At 39.5% G+C, this 25,737-nt stretch overlaps 3 protein-coding genes across 3 annotated transcripts in view; 1 reads left to right on the forward strand and 2 right to left on the reverse strand.

Moving 5' to 3' along the window:
- Nucleotides 1-17,263, reverse strand: part of LOC106092882 (DCN1-like protein) — a 34,454-nt gene extending 17,191 nt beyond the window's left edge. The window contains exon 1 of the mRNA XM_013259827.2: nucleotides 17,237-17,263. Within this exon, the coding sequence (XP_013115281.1) occupies nucleotides 17,237-17,248 (12 nt within the window). The 5' untranslated portion in view covers nucleotides 17,249-17,263. The remainder of the gene's footprint in view (nucleotides 1-17,236) is intronic.
- A 1,541-nt stretch (nucleotides 17,264-18,804) lies between these two features.
- LOC106092884 (RNA-binding protein Rsf1) lies at nucleotides 18,805-20,619 on the reverse strand. The gene has a single exon (XM_013259831.2). It carries the CDS (start codon nucleotides 20,496-20,498, stop codon nucleotides 19,863-19,865), a length of 636 nt encoding a protein of 211 aa, XP_013115285.1. The 5' UTR covers nucleotides 20,499-20,619; the 3' UTR covers nucleotides 18,805-19,862.
- Nucleotides 20,620-22,476: 1,857 nt separating this feature from the next.
- LOC106092881 (ubiquitin-like-conjugating enzyme ATG3) lies at nucleotides 22,477-24,446 on the forward strand. The gene is made up of 5 exons (XM_013259825.2): nucleotides 22,477-22,694; nucleotides 22,860-22,995; nucleotides 23,059-23,249; nucleotides 23,659-23,961; nucleotides 24,027-24,446. The coding sequence occupies exons 1-5, from the start codon at nucleotides 22,623-22,625 to the stop codon at nucleotides 24,306-24,308; spliced, it is 984 nt and encodes a 327-aa protein (XP_013115279.1). The 5' UTR covers nucleotides 22,477-22,622; the 3' UTR covers nucleotides 24,309-24,446.
- The last annotated feature ends 1,291 nt before the right edge of the window (nucleotides 24,447-25,737 follow it).

A 25,737-nucleotide genomic window follows, 5' to 3' on the forward strand; every position in this document is an offset into this window, starting at 1 on the left:
CTTCATGGTTTTTTCTCCAGGCAACACAACATTAGTTCAGTTGCAACCCGTTATTGTTTAGTTATTTAATATAGCATGTTTTAAAATATTGAAGTTCTACAGTCATAACGTGGAATATTTAGGCCCTATTAATGCGGCCTTAGACTTGGTAAATCCAACATAGACCAGATATTCACACTGCGTCAAATACTTGACAAATTGACACTTGCAATCTCTTCGTGATGTTGTTGCAGTAGACTTTTCGTCCGCTAAAAATCAGCTTTCGACAGCTTCACGAGTATATGTTCAAGCCATGTCTGGGTTTGATAAGTTGTGTATTCTGAATTATTTTTATAAGTGTGAGAATACGCTCGCTGTTAGGGAAACAGTTATTCCTACATACAGGGTGCGCCAGAGAAACTTACTTATTTGAAAGGTCAATAAACAAAAGTTCTTCTGTCAATGTTTTTATTCTTTTTTATACCTCCACCATGGGATGGGGTTCATTCTAATTTCGTCATTCCGTTTGTAATACATCGAAATATTGAATTAAGATCCAATGAAGTATATATATTCTTACATGTCTTGACATTCTAAGCCGATTTAGCCCTGTGGTCCGTCCGCCGAAAGCACGTTTACTTTCGAAGGAATAAAGCTAACGTTTGAAATATTGTATGAATACTTCCTATTAGTGTAAGTCAGTTGGGTTTGTAAATGGGCTATATCGGTCCATGTTTTGATATAGCTCCCATATAAAACGATCCTGGATCTTGACTTTTTGAGACTCTAGAAGGCGCAATTATTATTCGATTGTTTTGGTGTGACCTTTAAAAACTGTGCCAAGTATAGTCTAAGTCGGTTCATAACCTGGTATAGCTTCCATCTTGACTTCTTGAACCGCTAGAGGGCGCAATTATAATCATATTTGGCGGAAATTTAGCATGAAGTGTTTTGTTCTAACTTCTAATTGCTCCAAGTATGGTTCAAATCGGTTCACAACCTGATATCTTCTACCTATATATATTGGGTTGCCCAAAAAGTAATTGCGGATTTTTTAAAAGAAAGTAAATGCATTTTTAATAAAACTTAGAATGAACTTTAATCAAATATACTTTTTTTACAATTTTTTTCTAAAGCAAGCTAAAAGTAACAGCTGATAACTGACAGAAGAAAGAATGCAATTACAGAGTCACAAGCTGTGAAAAAATTTGTCAACGCCGACTATATGAAAAATCCGCAATTACTTTTTGGGCAACCCAATATATAAATGAATTTGTGTTTGTTTGTGGGTTTGTAAATTAGTTTATTCCGTATACTCAAAAACCACTGAACCGATTTCTTTCAAATTTTCACAGATTGTGGGGAATAATCCGGAAGGAGCAATAAGCTATATAATTTATTGATATCGGTAGGGGGACGGACCCTCCCCTTTACCCTAAAAGTACGACCCCAAAATAAAAGTGAACCGATCGGGACAATATGGGATTCAAATGAAAGTATTGAATCCAACTAACTGGGGGCCCGACCCCAAAACTCCATTATTGGGCGATAATGACAATATGGGACTCGAATGAAAGGCATTTGGGAGTAGATTACGAAAATGGCCAGGAAGGAGGAAAAGGCTTTTTAGTTTGTTGATATTGGAAGGTGGCGGACCCTCCCCCGTTACCCCAAAAACACAACTTAAAATCAAAAGTGGACCGATAGGAACAATATGGGTATCAAATGAAAGGTATTGGGGAGTAGAATACGAATATGGTACTAAAAATTGGGATCAAATATGCGAGAGGTCATCCAACCCCAAAAACTCACTTAAACAACCATATTGGACGTAAATATCAATATGGGACTCAAATGAAAGCTATTCGGGACTAGACTACGAATATGACATAAAAAATTAGGTCCAAGTAATTGGAGGTCGCCCACCCCCTAATGGGGAAAAAATTCGATCATAGCTAGGTGAGCCTCAAATTAAATGTATTTGGTAGCCGATTACGAATATGACATTAAACTTTGTGTCCAAGAATCTGTATGGTGCTTTACCTCCTAAAGTCGCCTCCAATTATTATTTGACCCATTAAAACAATGGGGGATCAAGTGATAGATATCTTTAAGTGGAGTGCGTCATTCAAATTTGTGCTCAAGTGGCAGATCGAGTGAGGCGCACAATTCCCCTATAGCCCTCACCAAACGGCTGTATACACCAATTATGACAATATGGGGTTAAATTAAAAGTGTTATATTGTGAACTGCGAATATAATATTTTTATTCTGCTCATATATCTAGCGGACCACTCACCCCTAAACGAGTAGAATGAACTAACAGGACACTGCCGCCGTACCCCCAAAATTATGACGTTCAGGGTGATAGGAACAGTTGCAAATATTAACGTCAAGGTGGCGGCCTTTTTTAGCTCATCGACAAGGAGCCTTCTTTTCCTAGACAAGTCCAAACAACGTGCTGCTGGGCAACACTTTTATGTTCAAAAGTTTTACACGGTTTAATTACTGAAAACTGCCGCCACCCCACCTAATATAAAGACTGTCAAATTAGTTCTTTATCAATGAGAATCGTTTAATATGGCAATTTGATTTAATTTAAAAAAGATTAAATTATGACTATTCAACAGGTAACCATATATTCAGTTATAGACAACTAACACGTGATGATCAATTAGCTATGCTCCAAGCGAGTAGCAGCATAGACAAAAAAATCTATAGACTCATAAAAATATGTTCAAGAAAGCTCTAACAAATGGAAGAAATGTCAAATTCTCAATCGTTTATATGTGATTGCGCAAGGATCCGGGGCGACATGGAACGGAGAACTTTTAAGTTATTTTATAAACATTTTGAGTATTAAAGTCTAAAAATTTCCCTTATCGATGGCAGCACTAACATTTAAATAAGCGTTTCCAATGGATCAACTGAATGGAGACGCCACCACTAACAGGGAGAGGGCAGATTGGAAAAAATTTATCATGCTGCATTTATCTTTGTTATGGCAACCTGTCGGTCCGTAAAATAAAGTATAGGAATTTCGTAGCTGTTGTTTGCTGTATTATTTTTTAAATTTCCCACCCTAAGACGGGACTTAACAATAGGTGTTTCAAGTAGCTATTGGGTTGCCCAAAAAGTAATTGCGGATTTTTTAAAAGAAAGTAAATGCATTTTTAATAAAACTTAGAATGAACTTTAATCAAATATACTTTTTTTCTAAAGCAAGCTAAAAGTAAAAGCTGATAACTGACAGAAGAAAGAATGCAATTACTGCTGTGAAAAAAATTGTCAACGCCGACTATATAAAAAATCCGCAATTACTTTTTGGGCAACCAATATATTTGCCATAAGTGGCTATCTTACGTTACAGGGGTAAAATTTTTCTACATCTTGAAAGCTAAAGGTCAGTGGAGCGGGTTTGATTGAAAATTTAGCTCAAAGATAAGAAGCCTCCTTTTTATAGTCGAGTCCAAGTGGCGTGCCGATAAGCACACATTTTTTTTTTTTGTTTTGTCAATCGATTCGTTCGCCAAGTCATTGAAAACAGCTGATTTTATAAAGGGAGAATAGCTGTATAAGCGTGAAAAGTTCGGCCGGGCCGAATATTGCATATCCTCTACCATGGATCTCATTTGTCATTTTTTTTGCCCGATATCTCTTTATAGGTAACAAAGCATAATGGATTACAATTGCAAAGCTAATGGAGCTATTTCAGGCAATCAACCAATTCGGAACATGCTTGGTTTGGCTGTTGGAGACCATAGTAGGAGTCATTGTGCAAATTGTCAGCAAAAATTGGATAAGAATTGAGCCATATAGTGGCTTAAAAATTAAAATCGGAAACCGGTCGATGCTTTACAAACGGAATAACGAAATTAGATTATGATGGAGGGTATAAAAAGAAAAAACAAATTTAGTGGTCTAGGCCGTAAGTTTTTGTACTGAAGTCTTAAATCGATAATAATTATTATCGCAACTATTGTTAAATGTGTAATGATAATTGTCGCAACTATTGTTCCAGTGCTGAAAATTGTTTCTGATATTTTTGGCATGGGTAAGCCGAAGATGCTTACCCATGCGCAACGGTGACATTAGATAGGCCGACAAAAGTGAAAATTCGATTGAATTTAAAAATAGACAAAATGATGACAATGTGATGGGAATCATCAGCGAGCATCACCATCAACAAATTCAGCGCCATCTATTGGAAGATAGAAATTATTTGAATAGCCATGCAAACCCGAAAGAAGAAAAAGAGAGCGAGAGGTACAGGAGAGTGTGTTCAAAGTTGATCATATGCTTTTCACTACTTTTTTGACAAGTTATCAGTCCTTCGAATAAATAAAATGTAGAAACTAACCTCTACCTGTTTTCGGTATTATTTTTTTAACCCTCCTACCCTGGCACAAGCTTCCATAATAGTCTAAAAGTTCTACAAAAGCCCAAACCTACCAAATAAATATATACAGTAATCACGACAATGGGACTCAAATGAAAGGTATTTAAGATTAGGAAACATATCTGATTTCCAATCGTCGTACCAAATGTTTGGGGGACAACCCTTACTCCCAAAACACCCCTAAATCGGACATATTTACCGACCATGGCAATATGGAATTCAAATGAAGGGTATTTGCAGTTAGAATACGAATCTGATATCCATGTGTTGGACCAAGTCTCTGGGGGTCCACCCCTTCTATAATGGGATTCAAATAAATGATATATGGATACATGAGAAAAGAGCACATTGCTGATATATGCTGAGGGCAAAGTGTTTGGGGGACCACCTCACTCCCCAAAACACCCCTAAATCAGGCATATTTACCGACCATATCAATGTGGGGCTTAAATGAAAGGTATTGGCGGGTAGAGCAAGAATTGATACCAACTTTCGGTACCAATTTTCTGGGGCCTACCAATTTTCCAAAATACCCCAAAAGCAGCAACTTTTTACTGAGCATCGCAATATGGGGCTCAGATAAAGGTATTTGGGAGTAGAATACGAATTTGAAATCCAAATGTAGGACCATGTATTTAGGGCATCACACCTTCCCCAAAACACCCCCCAAAGGGTAAAAACTTTTTCCACCATGCCACTATGTGGCTCAAATGAAAGGTGTTTGTTGATTGTGACAGCAATGAACACCACATAGATTGGACCTCAATGTTGTAGCCTGTGTGGTGCTCACAACTATCGCGTGCCGGCGGGCGTTGTGGGAATCAAGATTGGGATGACTAGGATAGGCAAATATCCTCATACTGAGCCATCAGGCAGTCATAAAAACATTTCAGTGTCTCAAAGAACATCAAAAACAAATCTTGTGCAACATTTAAATTTTATATCAATTCAATGTTTTCCATCAACGGTGATATCTAGGATTTGAACGGGAATAATTTACATTGTTACCATTTATTAAATTATTTTCTATTCATTATTATACCCACCACTTAAGGATGGGGATATATTTATTTTGTCTTTCCGTTTGCAACACATCGAAATATCCATTTCCGACCCTATAAAGTACATATATTCTTGATCTGTTTAAAAATCTAAGACGATCTAGCCATGTCCGTCCGTTGAGATCACGCTACAGTCTTTAAAAATAGAGATATTGAGCTGAAAGATTCCTTTTTGTCCAAAAGCGGGTTAAGTTCGTAGATGGGCTATATCTTCATATAGCCCCCATATAGACCGATCCGCTGATTTAGGGTCTTAGGACCATAAAAACCACATTTATTATCCGATTTTGGTGAAATTTGGGACAGTGAGTTGTGTTAGGCCCCTCGACATCCTTCTTTAATTTGGCCCAGATCGGTCCAGATGAAGCTATAGCTGCCATATAGATCGATCCCTCGATGTAAAGCTTTGGGGCCATAAAAGGCGCATTTATTGTCCGATGTCGCCGAAATTTGGTACAGTGAGTTGTGTTAGGACCTTCGATATTCTTTTTCAATTTGGCCCAGATCAGTTCAGATTTAAATATATCTGCCATGTAGACCGATCTCTAGATTTAAGGTTTTGGGCTAATAAAAGGTGCATTTATTATCTGATGTCGCCAAAATTTGGGAGAGTGAGTTGTTAGGCTCTTCCACATCCTTCTTCAATTTGGTCAATTCCGGTCCAGATTTGGCTATAGCTGCCATATAGACCTATCTCTCGATTTAAGGTTTTTGGGGACATTAAAAGCGCATTTTTAATCTGATTTCGCCGAAATTTGGGACAGTGAGTTGTGTTAGGCTCTTCGACATTTTTCTGCAACTTGGCCCAAAACGGCCCAGATGTGGATATAGCTGCCATATAGACCGATATCTCGATTTAAAATTTTGGCCACATAAAAGGCGCATTTATAATCCGATTTCACTGAAATTTGATACAGTGACTTATGTTAGGCTTTTCGACATCCGTGTCGTATATGGTTCAGATCGGTTTTTTTTTACATATAGCTACTAAAAAGATCAATATTTTGTTATACACAATTGAATAATGCCTTGCACTTATTTGTATTTGGTCCAAATTAGAACACACTTCGATATAGCTGCTATGGGGTATAAGGTATGCATTTTTCACCGGATTTTGACGAAAAGTGGTTTATATATATACCCGAGATGGTGGGTATCCAAAGTTCGGCCCGGCCGAACTTAACGCCTTTTTCCTTGTTTTTTTGTGATGAATCATCTGCAATGATTGGATCAAAACATCCTTTTATTTTCTTAATTTCTCTATAAATTGTTCGTAGTTTTTTGTTTAGTTTTTGGGTAATTCTCGTTTTCCTTGGCACTGTGATTTCTTCGTCCTATTATTACAGGCATTATTGTACAAAAATAATTCATTACAATTGAACTCGGCACGGGATAGCTGTGCGCATCACACAAGCTGGAAGTTTGCGGTCACGAAAGGCTTAGTTGCGAGCTACCGGGCGCGTCCACAGGTTGCGGATAGTGGAATTCCCCATACAGAGTAGCTGCAACGGCAGTCGTGGACAATCAGCGGTATCGAGCGGAGTGGCACCGGCTCTTGAACAAATACTGAGTGCCTATGATGTTCGATATGGCAAGGCGAGTTATTGGCCCCTGGAACGAGCTTGCTCACATACGGGAGCTTGACGAGGATCGCCACCTCCACATGAAATTGTGGTTACAACAAATACATTGCAATTGAAACAGCTTTAATGCGTTTTTTTCTACACATGGTTTTAAATTTTTCGTTTAAAAGTTAATACTGATTCATTTTTTTGTTACAAATCATTCATAGTCCTTTTTTTTTGAACAAGGCCATGGAGTGCCCAACAAGAAAACAATCAATGACATCAAAAATATAATATTTATTATTAACTTATATTTGTTATTTAACTTCTTACATACCCTGCTAAGTACCCCTAGAATATCGCTTAATTTGGATATATTTATGCCAAGGTATGACTTTTCAAAAAATGAGGAGGTAGCACTCCTATTATTTTGAACATAGCTGTTACTTGCTAAATATGGTCCGAATCGGTCCATAACCTGGTATAGCTTCCATATTAACAAATCACCCTATTTTATTACATTATAGGGCGCAATTCTTCCGATGAAATTTTGCACAATGAATTCCACTTTGGTCTCCAAAAGCCAAACAAAGTATCGGTTCATAACTTGGTATAGCTCAAATAGCATATCAAATCTTATCCATTATCCATTGTTTGCCTATTAAGAGATACCGGCCAAAGGGCTTGGCAAATGCAATCCTGGTGGAGCCTATATAAGATGCGGCCCGGCCGAAGTTGCATGCTTCTACTTGTTTATTTTATGAGTATACAATCAGGCAATCGGATAAATTTCTACCCCAATTGCGCTTCAACCACGTTTACAATAGGACCCAAATCCACTTGATTTGAGATAATCTCCCAAACCCGTTCACACTACGATTCAAGTGATTTGTATTTGTCAACATGGATGTTTTTGACAGCGTTTTGGTAGTCAGTCAGTTTGTTATACATAGTTATTTCAGCATTTTTATTGTGTTCAGCATAAAAATTGGTAAGGCGATTTTATTAAATTTAATTTCAAAAGTTTGTGATTTCAATAAGAAATTGTCAGATGTTAAGAAAAAGTGCTGGGCATTTGAAGGAGTTTTGCTGCAAATCTCAAATCCTTAGATTTGCTCGCACTGAAAATTTATGGGAAACTTCGTTGCAAAAGACTAGATTTTTAGAAATCTCGTCGCAAATCTAGATTTCCTCCAAGTGTAAACATGTTTTTACACAGATTAAGTAGATTTTTGAAATTCTTGCCCACTCTTTGCAGCATATCAATCGGCATGTTGACAATATCGTCGCGAACGTTATTCTTGAGGTGTGCTATGGTCCGTGGTCAATTGACATAAACGAGGGATTTCAAAAAACCCCATAAAAAGAAATAACATGAACTCAAACGTGGACAGCGTACCGGCCACTGGAGATCGGCTCTGAGAGATGAGGCGGTCAGGGAAATGTTGTCGCAACAAATTCATTGACTCTCATACTGTATGTGCTGTGGCTCCATCTTGCTAAAACCATACGTGCTCCTTAGAGCAGAGCATGCCCGCTGCTCCTTAGAGCAGAGCATGATGACAGCTGACTAGAGAGAAAAGCAAAAATGGTGACTTCCTCCTCTAGATGCGCCTCGGCACGACCCCATCCTCCTCGCCAAACTCACCGCTCGGGACTTTTTCAAATCAGAAATTTTCTCTGGCGGACCCACTACAAACTTGAAGAAGCAGGGTTAGCAAGAGTAAGAGAGAGAAACAAACATGGGGACTTCCTCCTCCATATGAGCCCCCTCACGAACCCATCCTCCCCTCTTGGGACTTTTTCAAATAGGAAAGTTTCTCTGGCGGACCCTCTAGAACAGACGTCTCAATCATTGTGTCCGTCATGACAGGTCACTGTTAATCGGAAAACATGCTGAGAGACTGAAGGTTGCCAGCAACGACTTTTGCAGAAGCTGTAGGGACATCGAGAAAGAAGAGACTAGAGACCATCATCAGTGTGTGTGTCCCGCACTAGCAGTTAGAAGGAGTTCCAGTTTACTTTTCTGTAATTAGCTATGACAGAATATTTGTTCCACTAGCCGAACGTAGAATAGCATTCTAAGCGCCTCGATCTTCTGCTCTCATTCTAAAATCTCTGACACCAAGTTTCGAGGTGTCTCCCACCACTTTATCTTTCAATCGGGCTTTTGATCTTCCCGTTTTGCGTGTACCACCGTGTTTGCCTATAAAAGACTTCTTTGTTGGAGCTTCTTCATCCATTCTGACAACATGACCTAGCCAACGCACCCTTTGTATCTTGATGCGTGTAACTGTGCTATCGTCGTCATACGGCTCGTGGTTCATAAGTCGCCTATATTCTCCACTATCGCAAACGGGTCCATATATTTTGCGAAGAATTTTTCTCTCAAATACTTCAAGCACTGAGGCAGTTGTTTGTACAAATACCTATGCTTCAGAACCATATAACAGCACGGGAAGTATGAGTGTCTTGTATAGTGTAATCTTCGTCTGTCGAGAGGTGGCCTTGTTTCTAAACTGCTTACTTAGTCCAAATAGCATTCGTTGCGTGAACGTTGTCTAGACCGGTTTGATATGCCGCTTGATCTAGAGGTTCTCTCTTGTAGCCCTGAACCTCACGCTCTAGATCATGTAGATCTACCTTAAGGCTTCTGGGCTGTGGATATATCACAAAATGATGATTTGGATGGTCCCTGCGATAACAGCCCAGGTATTGCTTAGACAGCATGTAGTTATGTCTTCGCACTGGTAGGATCTTTGTCTCCTGATGGAGGTGGTCCACATGAGAAATGAGGAGACAGCCCCTCCTAGTTCGGCGGCGTTCTGACAGATCTGAATATTAATCTACTCACAAAGCTGACGGGACCACACTGGCGCTACATAACTTACCATAGACCGGCCAATTGCTTTGTACGTGGTCAACAAGGTTTCTTTGTCTGCACCCCAAGTGCTGCCAGCCAGGGACTTGGGCACTTCACTGAAGCGGCGATTGGTATACTCTCTGAAGCCAGCCCAATCGGCCTTCTATTGACTCATAAACGGCCGGCGCTCAGAGGTTGAGCGGTCGGTCGATGGTGAGAATTATGGATAGGTGGTCTGACCCCATAGAGATGACGGCTTGCCAGGATACGTCACTCAGGAAATCAGGGGATGCAATGGACCTGTCTGGAGAGCTGCTGCACCTCCTCGTAATCCTAGTGGGGGCATCCTCATTCACCGTGCAAAACCTGGAGCTTTCAATCTGCTCTGCCAAACCTATGCCACACTGGTCGTTACCTAGGGGAGAATGCCATGATGAGTGATGCACATTTAAGTCCCCTAGAACTAGACGATTATGCCCATATAGTAATCCACTTATGTCGAGGTTGCAAGCTTGGCCATTAATCGGGACACAGCTACCAACCGGCGGTATGTACACGTTGCATAGCTCTATCTCGGCAGTACCGGACCTGACTGCTATACCCATGCACTCCATGTAGGGTCACTAGCGCTAAGAACAGGCGAGATGGGTCTATATTGCACGGAATGGTGTATCACGAAGGCCAATCCCCCACCTCCATTCCTTGAGCGATCCTTACGTAGCACATTGTATACGTGACAACTGTGCAAGCTGCAGATGTTGGTCAGTTTTGTCTCCTGGATCGCTGCGACCAATATGTTTTTCCGACTCATAAAATCCACATCTCATCGATCTTGCCACGGAGACTGCTGCACTTTAGTTGCAAAAATTATACACTTCCCAGCACTGGCCTGGGATGCTGCTGTTGCGTATATTGCTGCACGGAAGAGGTCGGGGGGTCACATAGATGCCAAAATTCTCGTTTACTGCAAGATTTGAAAATGGCGCTATGACTTGTTTGTTTTTATTTCATTACTAGAAATATTGACGCATTTAGTGTGGAAATAATTGGGGCAGCCAGAACACCCAATACTGTAAACACCACGAGTGATGATTTTACCACAAACACGACACTTCCAGCTTTTAGGAATAGCATGTTTAACAGGTGCAGGAACCATGATTCAAAGGCGAACAATGGCAAAACAAATCAAATGAAATGCCGGGAAAACGAGGCAACGCACGGCAACAACAACAAGAGCACAGAGAGACGGGAACAAAACCCACGAAATAAATGTGGTATCCAAGTACGAGATGCAATTAGCTTATTAGGCAGATGACAGCAGCGCAAAAATTTCGTAGATCGGGGTGATATCTCCGGCACTGTTTAACCTCTACCTATCCTCCATTCCACCCCCTATAGACGGCATAGAGATCGCCCTCCGAACTACGACGGGATGTCTCCTCAGTTCTCATGTGGACCACCTCCATCAGGAGACAAAGATCCTACCAGTGCGAAGACATAACACATGATGTCTAAGCAATATCTGGGCTGTTATCGCAGAGACCATCCAAATCATCATTGTGATAAAAAAAATCCAACAGTTTAAATTTTTGCATAATCTTGTTATGGCTGGGGAGCCAATTAAAATGAACTAGGCTAAGATTCTTACATCTTTATGTAACTGTGAAGTATTTAATTTTTTATGTTTATTTAGGAATATATATCGTTGTAATACGTTTTTTTTTTTGGCCGAGGAGGCTTATGTATTACTATCAAGAAATAAATAAATAAATAAAAATAAAATATCCACAGCCCAGAAGCCTTAAGGTAGATCTACATGATGTAGAGCGTGAGGTTCAGGGCTACAAGAGAGAACCTCTAGATCAAGCGGCATATAAAACAGGTCTAGACAACGTTCATGCAGACACGGTAGCAGATGCAAATGGCTACCGGGTGAATGTAGTCCTTGGAGAACACCCGCCTCCCATTGCACCTGAAGAAATTGACCTCCCCCGGCAAACTAGAGTAGTTCTGGCTCAATTACGTTCCGGCAGATGCAGCCGCCTCAACTCCTACAGAGCAAGGATTGATGCCGACGTGCAAGATGTATGTCCCGATTGTAACCAGGGATCACACGATGCACGTCACCTGTTTAACTGCCCAGCCAGACCCACTCGACTCAGACCCAGATCCCTGTGGACGCACCCATCTTAGTCGCAGAGTTCCTGGGTCTTGACACTCTACAGAATCAAGCAGACGAAAGATAAAACACAACAAACTGTTACAACAACAACATGGCTCGATTATGGATTGCAACCTAACTTCAATTGAGTTGCCAACGGGTAGTTTTTTTTATATAAATTTCCATTTGTGTATTGAATGACATACTTTTGCATAATTTACTCAGGAGCTAAATGTTCAAGCTTTCGGACTGTGTTAAGGGCGTGGACGACGAACGAGCATGTAACACTGTGGAAAAGCGAAGCGGTCGCTAGGACGACGATAGGGATCTGTGTCGGAGTCAAGTGGGTTTGGCTGCGCAGTTATACAGGTGCCATGTGATCCCTGGTCACAATCGGGACATACTCCCTGCACGTTGGCATCCATCCTTGCTCTGTAGGAATTGAGGAGGCTGCATCTGCCGGATCGCAACAGACACCGACACTTAGGTGGGGCGAACGGAACGAGCTTGCTCACTTACAGGAGCTTAACGAGGATCGCCATCTCCGCATGAAAATGTGGCTATGACGACGACTTAGGCAGGGACACTATACCAGAGATAAAACAACTTATCGGCGTGGCGTGTAAAACAAATATAGATTTTGTAAGTACCACGGAATTCCTGGCGTAGATTATCTCTTTCGAGGTTACTTTTAGTACTTAGAGTTTGACGAATACCGCCATCTCCACATGAAAATGTGGGTACAATAACAACAACTTAGATTGTGCGCTCTAAGTTGTTGTAATTGTTGGCTTAGGTGTATGTCCATAGCGTTATGGGACGGATTAATATCTGCAGCCACTTTTCACGCTAGCCTAACCTAAATGTTTAAAACACTGATATTTGACGATACTGACAAAAATTGTCAACTTCATACGTGGTGTTATCTCCTGGCAACGCAACTCAATTTGAGTTGCTATCCATAATCTAACCATTATATGTTATCTCCTGGCAACGCAACTCAATTTGAGTTGCTATCCATAATCTAACCATTATATTACCTTCGCTTTAAACCCCGTTTACACTGCTCCTCAAATCCGGATTTAATGGCTCGATCATCTGGTTTCCCTTTATAAAATCAACTGCCGAGAGCCTTAAATCCGGATTTAATGAGCAGTATAAACGGGGTTTTACAACACTTTTCTTTAAAACATGATAAGAGCTAAGGGGTTTTTTGGGCCTTCTCCCTTCTAGCGTTTAAGCACAGATGTCAGGTCCTACTCTACTCAAAAATTTTATCTTGAATTTTAATCTTAGTCTGTAAGGGCTATAATAAAAATAAATAAAATATCTTCCTTCCACTTGACCCCCATGCGTACTTATCAGAGATGGGGAGCGAAGCGGAGCGTCGAAGACAGTCAATTCTCCCCACTTTTGAATACCTGTATAAGGGAATATTTTTTAAATAATGTTTAATCTTAGAACCCTGAGGTTTTCGGGTTTTCAAAAAATTTGGTAGCATTTTTCACTTTTGTTGTAGCTCGCAAGGGGCAAAGATATTATGAATTTTTATACCCACCACCGAAGGATGAGTGAATTCCTTTTTTTCATTCCGTTTGCAACACATCGAAATATCCATTTCCGAATCTATTAAGTATTTATATTCTTGATCGTCGTAAAAATCGAAGACGATCTAGCCATGTCCGTCCGTCTGTCTGTTTAAATGCATAGATTCTTGTTTGTCCATAAGCAGGTTAAGTTCGAAGATGGTTAAGTTCGAAGACAGTGACTTATGTTAGGCTTTTCGACGTCCATGTCGTATATGGTTCAGATCGGTCTATATTTGGATACGGCTACAAAAAGACCAATATTTTGTTCTACAAAATTGAACAATGACTTGTACTTATTAGACCACTCAATGTCCGTGTCGAATTTGGTCCAAATTGGACCATACCGGATTATGACGAAAAGTGGTTTACATATTACCCGAGGTGGTGGGTAACCAAAGTTCGGCCCGACCGAACTTAACGCCTTTTCATTTGTATTTGAAATAAAAACTCCAAGATGCTGTTTATTGCAAAATAGGTAGATAAAAAAGGAAATTGATCGTATTCCCGCGGCGATCGGTCCTTTTGACCGGAACGAGCTTGCTCACCTTCAGGAGCTTGACGAGTATCGCCACCTCCATACGAAAATATGGCTACAACATCATGGGGTCTTTCCCGTACGTTTTTATACCACCACCGAAGGATTGGGGTATATTCATTTTGTCATTCCGTTTGCAACACATCGAAATATCCATTTCCGACCCTATAAAGTATATATATTCTTGATCAGCGTAAAAATCTAAGACGATCTAGACATGTCCGTCCGTCTGTCTGTTGAAATCACGCTACAGTCTTTAAAAATAGAGATATTGAGCTGAAATTTTGCACAGATTCTTTTTTTGTCCGTAGACAGGTTAAGTTCGAAGATGGGCTATATCGGACTATATCTTGATATAGCCCCCATATAGACCGATCCGCCGATTTAGGGTCTTAGGCCCATAAAAGCCACATTTATTATCCGATTTTGTTGAAATTTGGGGCATTGAGTTGTGTTAGGCCCTTCGACATCCTTCGTCAATTTGGCTCAGATCGGACCAGATTTGGATATAGCTGCCATATAGACCGATCCTCCGATTTAGGGTCTAAGGCCCATAAAAGCCACATTTATTATCCGATTTCGCTGAAATTTGGGATAGTGAGTTGTCTTAGGCCCTTCGACTTCCTTCGTTAAATTGGCCCAGATCGGTTCAGATTTGGATATAGCTGTCATATAGACCGATCCTCCGGTTAAGGGTCTTAGGCCCACAAAATCCACATTTATTATCCGATTTTGATGAAATTCGGGACAGTGAATTGTGTAAGGCCCATCGACATCCTTCGTTAATTTGGCTCAGATCGGTCCAGATTTGGATATAGCTGCCATATAGATCGATCCTCCGATTTATGGTGTAAGGCCCATAAAAGCCACATTCATTATCCGATTTTACTGAAATTTGGGACAGTGAGTTGTGTTAGGCCCTTTGATATATTTCTTCAATTTGGTCCAGATCGGTTCAGATTGCGATATAGATGCCATATTGACCGATTTCTTGATTTATGGTTTTGGGCCCATAAAATGCTCATTTATTGTCCGATGTCGCCGAACAGTGGAACAGTGAGTTAAGTTAAGCCCATTGACATACTTCTGCAATATCGCACAGATCGGTTCAGATTTGGATATAGCTGCCATATAGACCGATATCTAGGTTTTAGGTTTTGGGGCCATAAAAGACACATTTATTGTCCGATGTCGCTGAAATTTGACACAGTGAGTATGGTTAGGCTCATCGACGTCCTTCTTAAATTTTGCCCAGATCGGTCCAGATTTGCATATAGCTGCCATATGGACCGATCTCTCGAGGCATTTATTGTCCGATTTCGCCGAAATTTGGTAAAGTGCTTTGTGTTAGGCCTTTCAACATGTTTATGCAACTTGGCCCAAATCGGCCCAGATTTGGATATAGCTGCCATGTAGGCCGATATCTCGATTTAAAGTCTTGGCCCCATAAAAGGCGCATTTATAATCCGATTTCACTGAAATTTGACACAGCGACTTATGTTCGGCTTTTCGACATCCGTGCCGTATATAGTTCAGATCGATATGAGGTATATGAGTATAAGGTATAAAATTTTCATCGAATTTTGATGAAAGGTGGTTTACATATATACCCGAGGTGGTGGGTAACCAAAGTTCGGCCAGGCCGAACTTAACGCCTTTTTACTTGTTTTTTATTCTGTTTAGCACATAGTGCTAAGATCGGCGAGGGGCTCTTAACCAAATTTGACCCAAACATTTAATGATATTGGCTAATACATGCTACTTCACAATAAATAGAAAATTTAATTCAAGAAACAGCGGGGATACTTCCCGCGTATCACAATAACTGTAAGTTCGACAGGTCTAAGGACTAAGCCGGGCCCAATCTGAGATATCCACCACCATGGATTCTGCTGAAAGTTTACAGAAAACAATTTCAGGTGAAGGGCATAGTTGTACTTTACGAACCAAATTCCTGCCAAAGCAGGGATAATTAAAGCTCCTAAAGGCCTTAAAAGGCTGAATGGGACTGCGGCTTATATGGTTTAGGACCGATTTGAACAATACTAAGCATGGTCATAAGTCATAACAAAACACAACATGCAAAATTGTAGCCAAATCGGACAGCAATTGTTGCTTCCACGGGCTGAAGTAGTAAAATAAGGATATTAGGTTAAAGACCGATTCAGACCATACGTGGCACGATTGTTGGAAGCCGTACCAGAATACCCAGCAACTTCTAGAAACCCAAGAAGTTAAATCAGGAGATGGGTTTAATTGGGAGCTACATATATCAGGTTATAAAACGATTTGAACCGGGAGTTCGGCTTATATGAAAACTATATCAGGTAATACATAGATTTAGACTTTCCGTGGCACGATCGTTGAAAATCATCAGCGCAAAAAAAATTTTAGTCCAGTCGGACAATTGCAGCTTCAGAAAGTCAAGTAAATGGACCACTTTATATGAGACCTATATCCACCAATCCAATATGACCCATATATCATGTCCCACTAAGGTGATTCCCACAGAAGGAAGAGCAAGGGGATGGATATGGTTAGATCGGCATAGAATTTCAAGGCAATCAAGAATATACCATATACTTTTTGGGGTCACAGATCAATATTAAATGGAATGACTAGATTAGTAAAACTCCCATCCTATTGGTGGTGGGTATAAAAAGGATCTTCTTTTATAGAGCCACAGTTAAATATGGACCTTATAAGTATCGCTATCTTAAGAGTGTACGATCACTGCTGTTCAACTTCTTACGTGAACTTACTGTAGAATCAAACAGGCTGTAACTGCCAACTATGAATCTAATAGTTAACATTGAATCTACAAGTCCATTCAGTAGTTGCAAAAGTTGTTAATTTAACTACATATTTGTGGGAAAAACTAATTTCAGCATAAATACCGGGACGGATGGACGGACAGAAAATTGCACGGGTGAGTTGTTTATTGCGCATTTGCCTTCTGCAAAAAAATATTCTATTTGTCTAATTTCTAGCCCTTTGATTAAAGTTTGCGCCTGTAAAGATCAAAATTTAAGGGTTGCGGTTATGTATGTTATGTCATAGTTCTAGTTCTTTTCAACTACTTACCTGTTTAATCATTCAACCCTTTGCCATCTAAGCTAAAGGGGGGTGGTGGTAACCCCTATATAAAACAATTCAGTATTTTCATACATTACCTATAACAAAATGCAAAAATTCATATACATAATTCGGAAATTCAGTTTTCCAAATATAATTCGTTCAATTCAGCTTTCAACATCTTTCACAAACAGCTACGCAGATTGGGCAAACAGGAACTCAAACAAACCGCAAAAAACGAATAACGTTGGAAAAAAATAGAGCGAAAAGTAACGGAGGGGGTGAGAGCGCTACGAGGAATTGGTAGTGTGTGCGTGTCGAAATAATATTATTGGAAGAAAAAAAAACATTAAACCAAAAAAGTTGAGATGTGGCGTAGTGATTTTGTTTCTTTTTCCGTATATCATTTTGCCAATTTTGTTTTTGTTTGGTGGCTGTTACTATTACGAAGCATAGGAAGGAGAGTTCGAGTTCATGTGTCTTGTTCTAATATAAATCGCGTCAACTAAGCAATGAAGTAGTCATAAGCGTAGTATACAGATTTTAGATGAATGGATTCTTTCTTTGTTTCTGTGGAAGTCTGGTAGACGGAGAACGGAAATCGTAGAAAACGTCGAACGAATTCGAAAACGTATGTATGTATACTTGGGCACATGTCGGATGTTGCATATGGCAAAAGTTGTTTGCACGTCGATAGCTAGGGCAAATCGTCGCCGAATATATGTATGCATGTATTTATACATACATAAATTTGTAGCCTGATATTTTGGCGGAGAAGTGTATAATAGTAGTTTTGTCTGTTTTTGTCCAATTTGTTCAGATTAAGGGGGTGGTGGTGCTTTAAATGAAACAGATGCGATGACAAATTTGTGAAAATATAATGGATACGTTCTTGGAGGTTGGTTATAAGGTTTGCTTTGATATGTTTTCTTGATTTTGAAGTGATGAAAGTGTTAACGAAAGGATATGGTTGGCTAGTTGGTTGCTTGCCAAGTAGTTGGTTGGTTTGTTGGTTGGTAGATTGTCACATGTTTGTGATACAACATCGAGTAGATGTTGATTGTGGTTAAGTTACTCATCGGTTAGGAAGATTTTTCTTTATTACAATTTCTTTTCATCTCTCAAAACGAAGCAAACGTAGAATAGGTAGTAGGCTAAGGTAGTAGGAGTGTGTTAATATGGAGTATTTTTGAAGAGAGATATAAACGAAAAAATGTGTCGAGATGTAGCTATAAAACAAAGCGAAGAAGTAATGCGCAAAATAGACTTGAGAGTCGAGGGATGTTTTCGTCGCGTTGTTTCGTCTCTTGGGGGTTGAGGTAACGTATCTGCGTGCAGTCGGCGTAAGAGCGTTAAGAATAAACAAATGATAAACTGAAGCAAGTTAAAGAAAAACATAAACAACTACATATGTATGTGTCTTGATGCTGGTGTTAAGGGCTGCAAATTTCCTTTTCATCATTGCCGGCTTTGTTGTAAATATGTAATGAATTGCCGGCGATGGATCCAATGCGTTGTATATAAAGCTGTAAATTCGAAGTTGTTTTTTTTGGTGGAAATAAAACGACGTAAAACAATTTAATGTATTTTTTTCATTTTTCTTTCTTGTTTCTTGGAATACTGTGTTATGCTATACAGAAATAGTACGAGAGAAGTTGATAAATATTTCATTCGTTGTTTGGTTTACTTTAGTTTCTTTTTTTTGTTTGTTTCTTGACAGGTTACACACATAAATCTCAGCTTATCGTAGCTTGCATGCGTATGGACTTTCTTTAAAACGTCTTATTTAAATTTTCTTGTCTCCTCCTTCATCATCATTTTAGCATTTTTCTTTTGTTCTATGTGACGTACAAACTTATCGTAGTATTACGTAGTGTTTAAAAAAGAAAATAATTGTTTGTTATAAATATTTTTCTTTTGAGTCTTCGAAGGGAAGTTTAAGTAGTAGTAGAAGATATGAGAGGGGGTTGGAATTATAAAAAGAGGTAAAGAACTTAAAATTAAAGTTGTTTTTATAATCAATTCAAATCAGCTCTCTGTTCTCTCTCTCAACGTTAGTGAAAATATATTGTAGTATGTACTGTTTTGGCAAATGTGTTTTTTTGCTTTGCTTTCAACGGCGACCAGCCCGTGTTTCTTTTTCTCTCTCACTCTTTTGCATACATCTAGCTCGTCTTTTTTTTAAGTTCTCTTGCATTTAAAAAATACTTTTCGTGTTAGTCATCATACAATCGAGACCTAACTATTTTTTCTTGTTTTTGACGTTTTGTTCTTTAACATTGGAGTTGATTCGAGTTGGTTTTTTTTTCTTTATGGGATGAAGGACAGAGGGAAGAATTTTTGGGTTTTTTTTGGGAGGAAAATATCTAAAATTACGACTTATACCACTAGGACGAGTTTCTTACAAAAAAAAAAATTTAGTAGATACGTATCGAATGTTTCACAAAAACAAACTTTGCAAAGTCTTACTAAAATGTTTGTCTAGCGCAGCTTAAAACGTAGTAATTTTGAATGTAATTTCTTGGTTTTTTTAATATAAAACAACGAAGCTCTTACTTGTTCATTTTATCTCGTTCGCGCTATTGTTATTGCAGATTTGTTGTGTATGTATGTGTGTGTTTAGATGATACGATGCTTAGAATCGGCCCATTGGAGAACGTGACCTGAAACGACCACCGCCGCCACCACCTCCTTGACCAAATGAGCGTCCTCCACCTTGACTACCATCGCGTCCATATGAATCACGGCGACTGAAGCCTCCACCACCGCCATCACGTCCATATCCGCCACCTGAACGGCCGCCTCCGGAATAGCTATCACGTCCATAGCCACCACCACCGGAGCGACCGCCACCAGAACCACCGCCGTATCCGCGATCTTGATAACGTCCACCACTTGAGTTTCGTGGCCTGAATCCTCCCCCTCCTCCACTGCTTCCACTACGGCGGCCACCGAATCCACCATCTCGTCTTCCGCCATCACGGCCTCCACCTCGGCCACCCTGACGACGGCCTCCTGCTTGTCGTGGACGTCCCTTGCTGATTTCTACCCTCAATTGGGAACCCAATAGCTCGGTGCCGTTTAATACATCGCAGGCTTTTTGTGCATCATCACGATGCTCGAATTCGACAAATGCAAAACCTGGTGGATTGAAAGCTATCCAGACAGAATTTAATTTACCATATTTTGTGAACTCTCCTTCCAGATCGTCTTTCTTAATTTTGTCAGTCAAATTTCCAACATATACACGAGTTCCGCGTTGATCACCCATTTTTTTTACTTTTTTTTCAAATTTTCTTTTTCAATTCTTAGATAATTTTCACCGGAACCTTAAATGCGGAGCTGCCCGAGATACGTGTTCACCCAATCGATACTGAAAATTATGTGTATTCATAATTTCGCTAAATCACGAAGTTGGCTTGGGTTGCGGCGGACATCTTGCAGAAAATGTTATTGCAACCCTAAAATTCAGGGTTGTATCATGTTCAACGATACAACCCTGTAAACTTGGTAGAATTAAGAAGGTAAAGAACTGGTGGGCACATATGCTTCTGTACATGACATAATTGGGTCGTTTTATTTACCATTCTAGCCAAGGCGGATTTAACGAGGTGGTCTCACGCGAACCGCTGTTAACAGCCGGCAAGGTTTGACGGTATTAAAACGTCAGCAACCAAGTACACAAATTTCTTTTAATATGTTGGCCATGGCGAAACAACTAAAGGTGGTCTCATTTGTATAACAACTACAAATCATATGGTGCAATCCACCATCAAGCTGATATATGTTTCGCCAACACACATAAACAAATACGTGTGCGTACATGAGCAGAGAATATGGCAGAAAGTAGATAACAATAAAGAGAATGCAACAAAAATCTGACATCTTAATACCGTCAAACCTGGCCGGCTGTTAACAACTGTTCGGGTGAGACCACCTTATTAAATCCGCCTTGTGTGTTGGCAAACCGTCGATCAGCTTAATGGCAAAATGGCGGATTGCATCATATGATTTTTCGTTGTTGTAGAAATGAGACCACCTTTAATTGTTTCGCCATACAGTCTAGCGGATTTTCTAGCCCCAGCTGAGTATTCTGTTCAGCTTTTAAGGCGGAATGCTATCAAACTCCATATAAAAAAACGTTGGCTAAAAATAGGTAGAAATGTAGTACTCTGCTTATAGCGAGAAAAACGGCAAAAAACTATTATAGTGGAACACTTAAAACTATTGCCGGCATCATTTTTGTTTATTTTATTGGCTTCAATGGTTCGTTTTTCATTATTTAGGTTAGGTATTCTATTCTGCTTTCGGAATAGTCGCGGAATTTTAATTGTTCCGCGAGAGGAATTCGGTTACCACACACACCCCAGAACTGTATTTCGTAGAAAAATGCTTCCAGATTTCTATTTTGAAACTGGAGGGCAGGACACAAAATCGAGTCTGGAAGCCATAAATGGACTTCGATCTAAAAAGCGCGTATACAAAATTAAAGGGGATATCATTTGGTGTACCACGCATATCCCAGAACTGTTTTTCGTTGAACAATCCTTCCAGATTTCTATTTTGAAACTGGAGGGTAGGACATTAAATCCAGTATGGAAGCCATAAATGGACTTCGTTTAAAAAAGTTAAAATTAAAGGGATCAACACCTTAAATTTGGTATATCACACTTACCCAAATCTTCCGATTTTTGTTTCGAAATAGGAGGGCAGGGCACAAAAATCACAGGTTGACACAATGTAAAAAAAAAATCAAAAAGTACGGAAATTATCAACCGTTTTTAGCTTATTTATCAACACGTGCACTCGATAAAGAAGCTTAGATGTGCTATGTGAACTCCCCATTAAAATTCGTGTGTTTGAACCTTTTATACGGCACATCATGATCGTACTCATCTTGTGTACGTGTTGATTAAAGCTTTTGCCAAAAACGGCATATCGATTTTTTTTTCAATTTTCAACACTTTATTTCTTCGTTTTTGTAACTTTTTTTTGGACAAAACGTGATTTACAATATCTGTCAAGTAATGACTACATATCTGTTTCTGTGTAAAAGGTAATCGATAGACGCCAATCATTGAAAAAATCAAATGATTTTAATTTTTCGGCCATGACTGATGATTAGGTGTACATGTGACGCATACACCCTTATTTTCACCAATACTATTACAAAGACCATGCATCAAAATGTGCCATGTAAAGTCTCTATTACTTTAAAATCAATTTTTCGATTTTTGTCATAAAAAAATTGATAGAGCGATTATTCGAAAGTCGACTTTTAGATCCCTATGTTGCCTTGCTCTGCTCATTTATTGTATTTGGAATCCATTTATTTGTAAGAAATTGTGGAAATTTTTAAATTCCTGAATAATTTTGCGTACAGAAGGACATAAAGATGCAAAGTGTTTTAAATACAGTTAAGGGAACAGCCCTAAATGTTGCTGAATATCTAACTCCCGTTTTGAAGGTAAAGACCAGTTGTAGTTTTTATCTGTTATCAAGAGTGGGTGGGATGGCCAACATTATCATCTTAGGGTAACAAAGAAGACGGAATCATAGAGTTCGTTTACCGGTTCTAATAGAAAACAAAAGATGAGTCATAATATAAATCATTATTTTTTTATATGTAAAGGAATCCAAATTTCGAGAAACAGGAGTACTTACACCAGAGGAATTTGTGGCGGCTGGTGATCATTTGGTTCATCATTGTCCCACATGGCAGTGGGCAGCTGGTGATGACAATAAAACAAAGCCGTATTTACCCAAAGGTATTTAAATCTTAAAAATCTTAATTCTTCATATGTATAATTTCCTACTTGCTTTTCCTCCAGATAAACAATTTTTGATAACACGCAATGTTCCCTGCTATCGGCGTTGTAAGCAAATGGAATATGTTGGTGAAGAAACGGTCGTTGAAGAAGAGGGTGGAGATGGTGGTTGGGTAGAGACGCATCAAATGAACGAGGATGGCACATCTGCCGAGCTTGATGAAAAAATTTGCGAACTAACATTGGATGATAGGGTAAGAGAAATGAAATAAAACTGATTAGCCTAATTCCCAATATACCGAATGTAGTGCGCAGACAAAAATGTATATCTGTCCGTGCATTACCTGTAGAAATTCTCCAGAAAACTGATTTCTTATGAAAAAATGTTCAAGCAAGAGCTACAACATATGTGTGGAGAATACGGATGTGCACATTCATCTCTTAGACTTCAGGTTGGGTTAAATATCATGTTAACTGATAGCCACAATCCAATAAGATTTTGTGTTTACTGCGCCAAGGAATAGTATTTCCCTCGAGAGCTTAGCTCTTGAAGCGTCTGCCAGATAAAGCAACTGCTATAGAGAAGATAGTTTAAGACTACAGCTTTTATGAAATACATCGGACACGTTCTTATTTGGATAGTCAAATTTATTTATTTTGCAGGAAGAAATGCATACCCCTAATAATGAAGAACCTGGTAACATGGACGATGCTGGCGCGGAAGAAGACGATGACGAAGCCTTAGATATGGATGAGTTTGAAGAGAGTGGCATGTTGGATTTAGTAGATCCAGCGGTGGCTACTACTGTAAGAAAAACTGATAAATCGGAAGCCAATAAAAGTGAAGGAGCCTCGGCTTCATTTGATACTCAAGATTCCGTACTACATACACGTACTTATGACCTTCATATTACCTATGATAAATACTATCAAACGCCACGCTTGTGGGTGGTAGGTTACGATGAGGTAACTATAGTGTATAAATCGTAGCAACAAGCCCTGTGTACAAAAGTTTTTCCAAACATTTTCAGAATCGTAAACCCTTAACAGTCGAACAAATGTATGAAGATGTGTCTCAAGATCACGCCAAGAAGACTGTAACCATGGAAACCCATCCCCACCTGCCTGGTCCCAATATGGCTTCGGTTCACCCCTGTCGACATGCCGATATTATGAAGAAAATTATACAAACCGTCGAGGAGGGTGGTGGAGAATTGGGGGTGCACTTATATTTAATAATTTTCTTAAAATTCGTACAAACTGTTATACCAACCATCGAATATGATTTTACACAAAATTTTAATTTGTCCTAAACAAGACCACCCAATGCAATACCGTATTGAGTATGAAATGGCCGTGAATATACTTGCGCTTTATTCTCATGTATGTACATTACATTGTAATTGGGATTGCCATAATGATATGATGCTTCTTAATTAAATTCGTGTAAATTATGTAGTTTGATTTTCCATTTTTTAAAAACATTAAGATTTATAATTGTATAATTGATAACATAAATAATTTATTTCTTTGTCTTAACAAAAAAAAGTACTTTGTTTTTCATTTTACCCACACATAAACTTCTAATCAGCGATGAGGAAAAAAACTCAATGTAATAGATTATATTATAAAAGCTGCAGAATTTAATCGCAGGATACGTAGTTGTAGATGAATTAAGAATTCAGAAGAAAATTAATTTATGTACAATATATGAAGCGGATAGATGACTAAAGTGACAAAACCGTCTGACACGGGAAAACTATGAGCACTACATTTCCATTGCATCCCCTGATCTTTTGAGTGACGTATCCTGGCAATCCGTCATCTCTTTGGGGTCAGACCACCCATAATTCTCGCCATCGACCGACCACCCGACTTCATAACCTATGAGGACGTTTATCAATCAGTAGAATGCCGATTGGGCTGGCTTTAGAGAGTACACCAATCGCCGCTTCAGTGAACTGGCATCCGCCTTGTATGTGCTTCTTGCCGAGAGGAAATTCCGGGAAATCATTAACACAGCAACCGCTCGCTGTATACCAGCCGGTCGAATACCCCAAGTCCAGGCCAATTTCCCGACGCAGGCAGTGGTACTCGCAGAAGAGCGTGATGGAATTCGTTGTACGGACCACACTAACCCCATAACCAGTCGCGAACAATCAGCGTAATCAAGTTGAGAGTCTCAGTGGGACACCGGCTCATGCTCAAATACTAAGTGCCTATGATACTCGATATGACAAGGCAAGTCATTGGCACCTTTAAATAACCAATGGCCATAACGTTTCTGCGGCGATGGGTCTTATGGATCGGAACGAGCTTGCTCACCTATACGAGCTTGGTGAGGATCTCCACATACAAATGTGGACAGCAGCCGGTTGTGCGTAACGGGTTGACCCGATGGAGTCCTTCATCGACAAGGTCTGCCGCCTCAGTATATAACACACTGCTACAAAACCAATAGCAACAACTAGACTCTGATTGGAATTCTACGGCCTATACCGCTGGCTGAATGCATAAGAAAAGATACTCCTGTTCACGAGAAACCCCAACCCCACAGATGCACGAATATAACGGTTCCATTAGGAAGATTTTTGTGAACATCGGAGGATCACTACTAGCAGTCTCAAGCTCATGATAATAGCCTGCATTTGTATGAACAAAAATAGGAATTCCGACACTAAATGTATCTTTAACGACACATTGCGCCTATAGAGGGCGCAATTTTCATCTGGTTAGGCTAGA

The sequence above is a fragment of the Stomoxys calcitrans genome, chromosome 1 (genome assembly GCF_963082655.1).
Source record: "Stomoxys calcitrans chromosome 1, idStoCalc2.1, whole genome shotgun sequence".
NCBI classification, from domain to species: Eukaryota; Metazoa; Arthropoda; class Insecta; order Diptera; family Muscidae; genus Stomoxys; species Stomoxys calcitrans.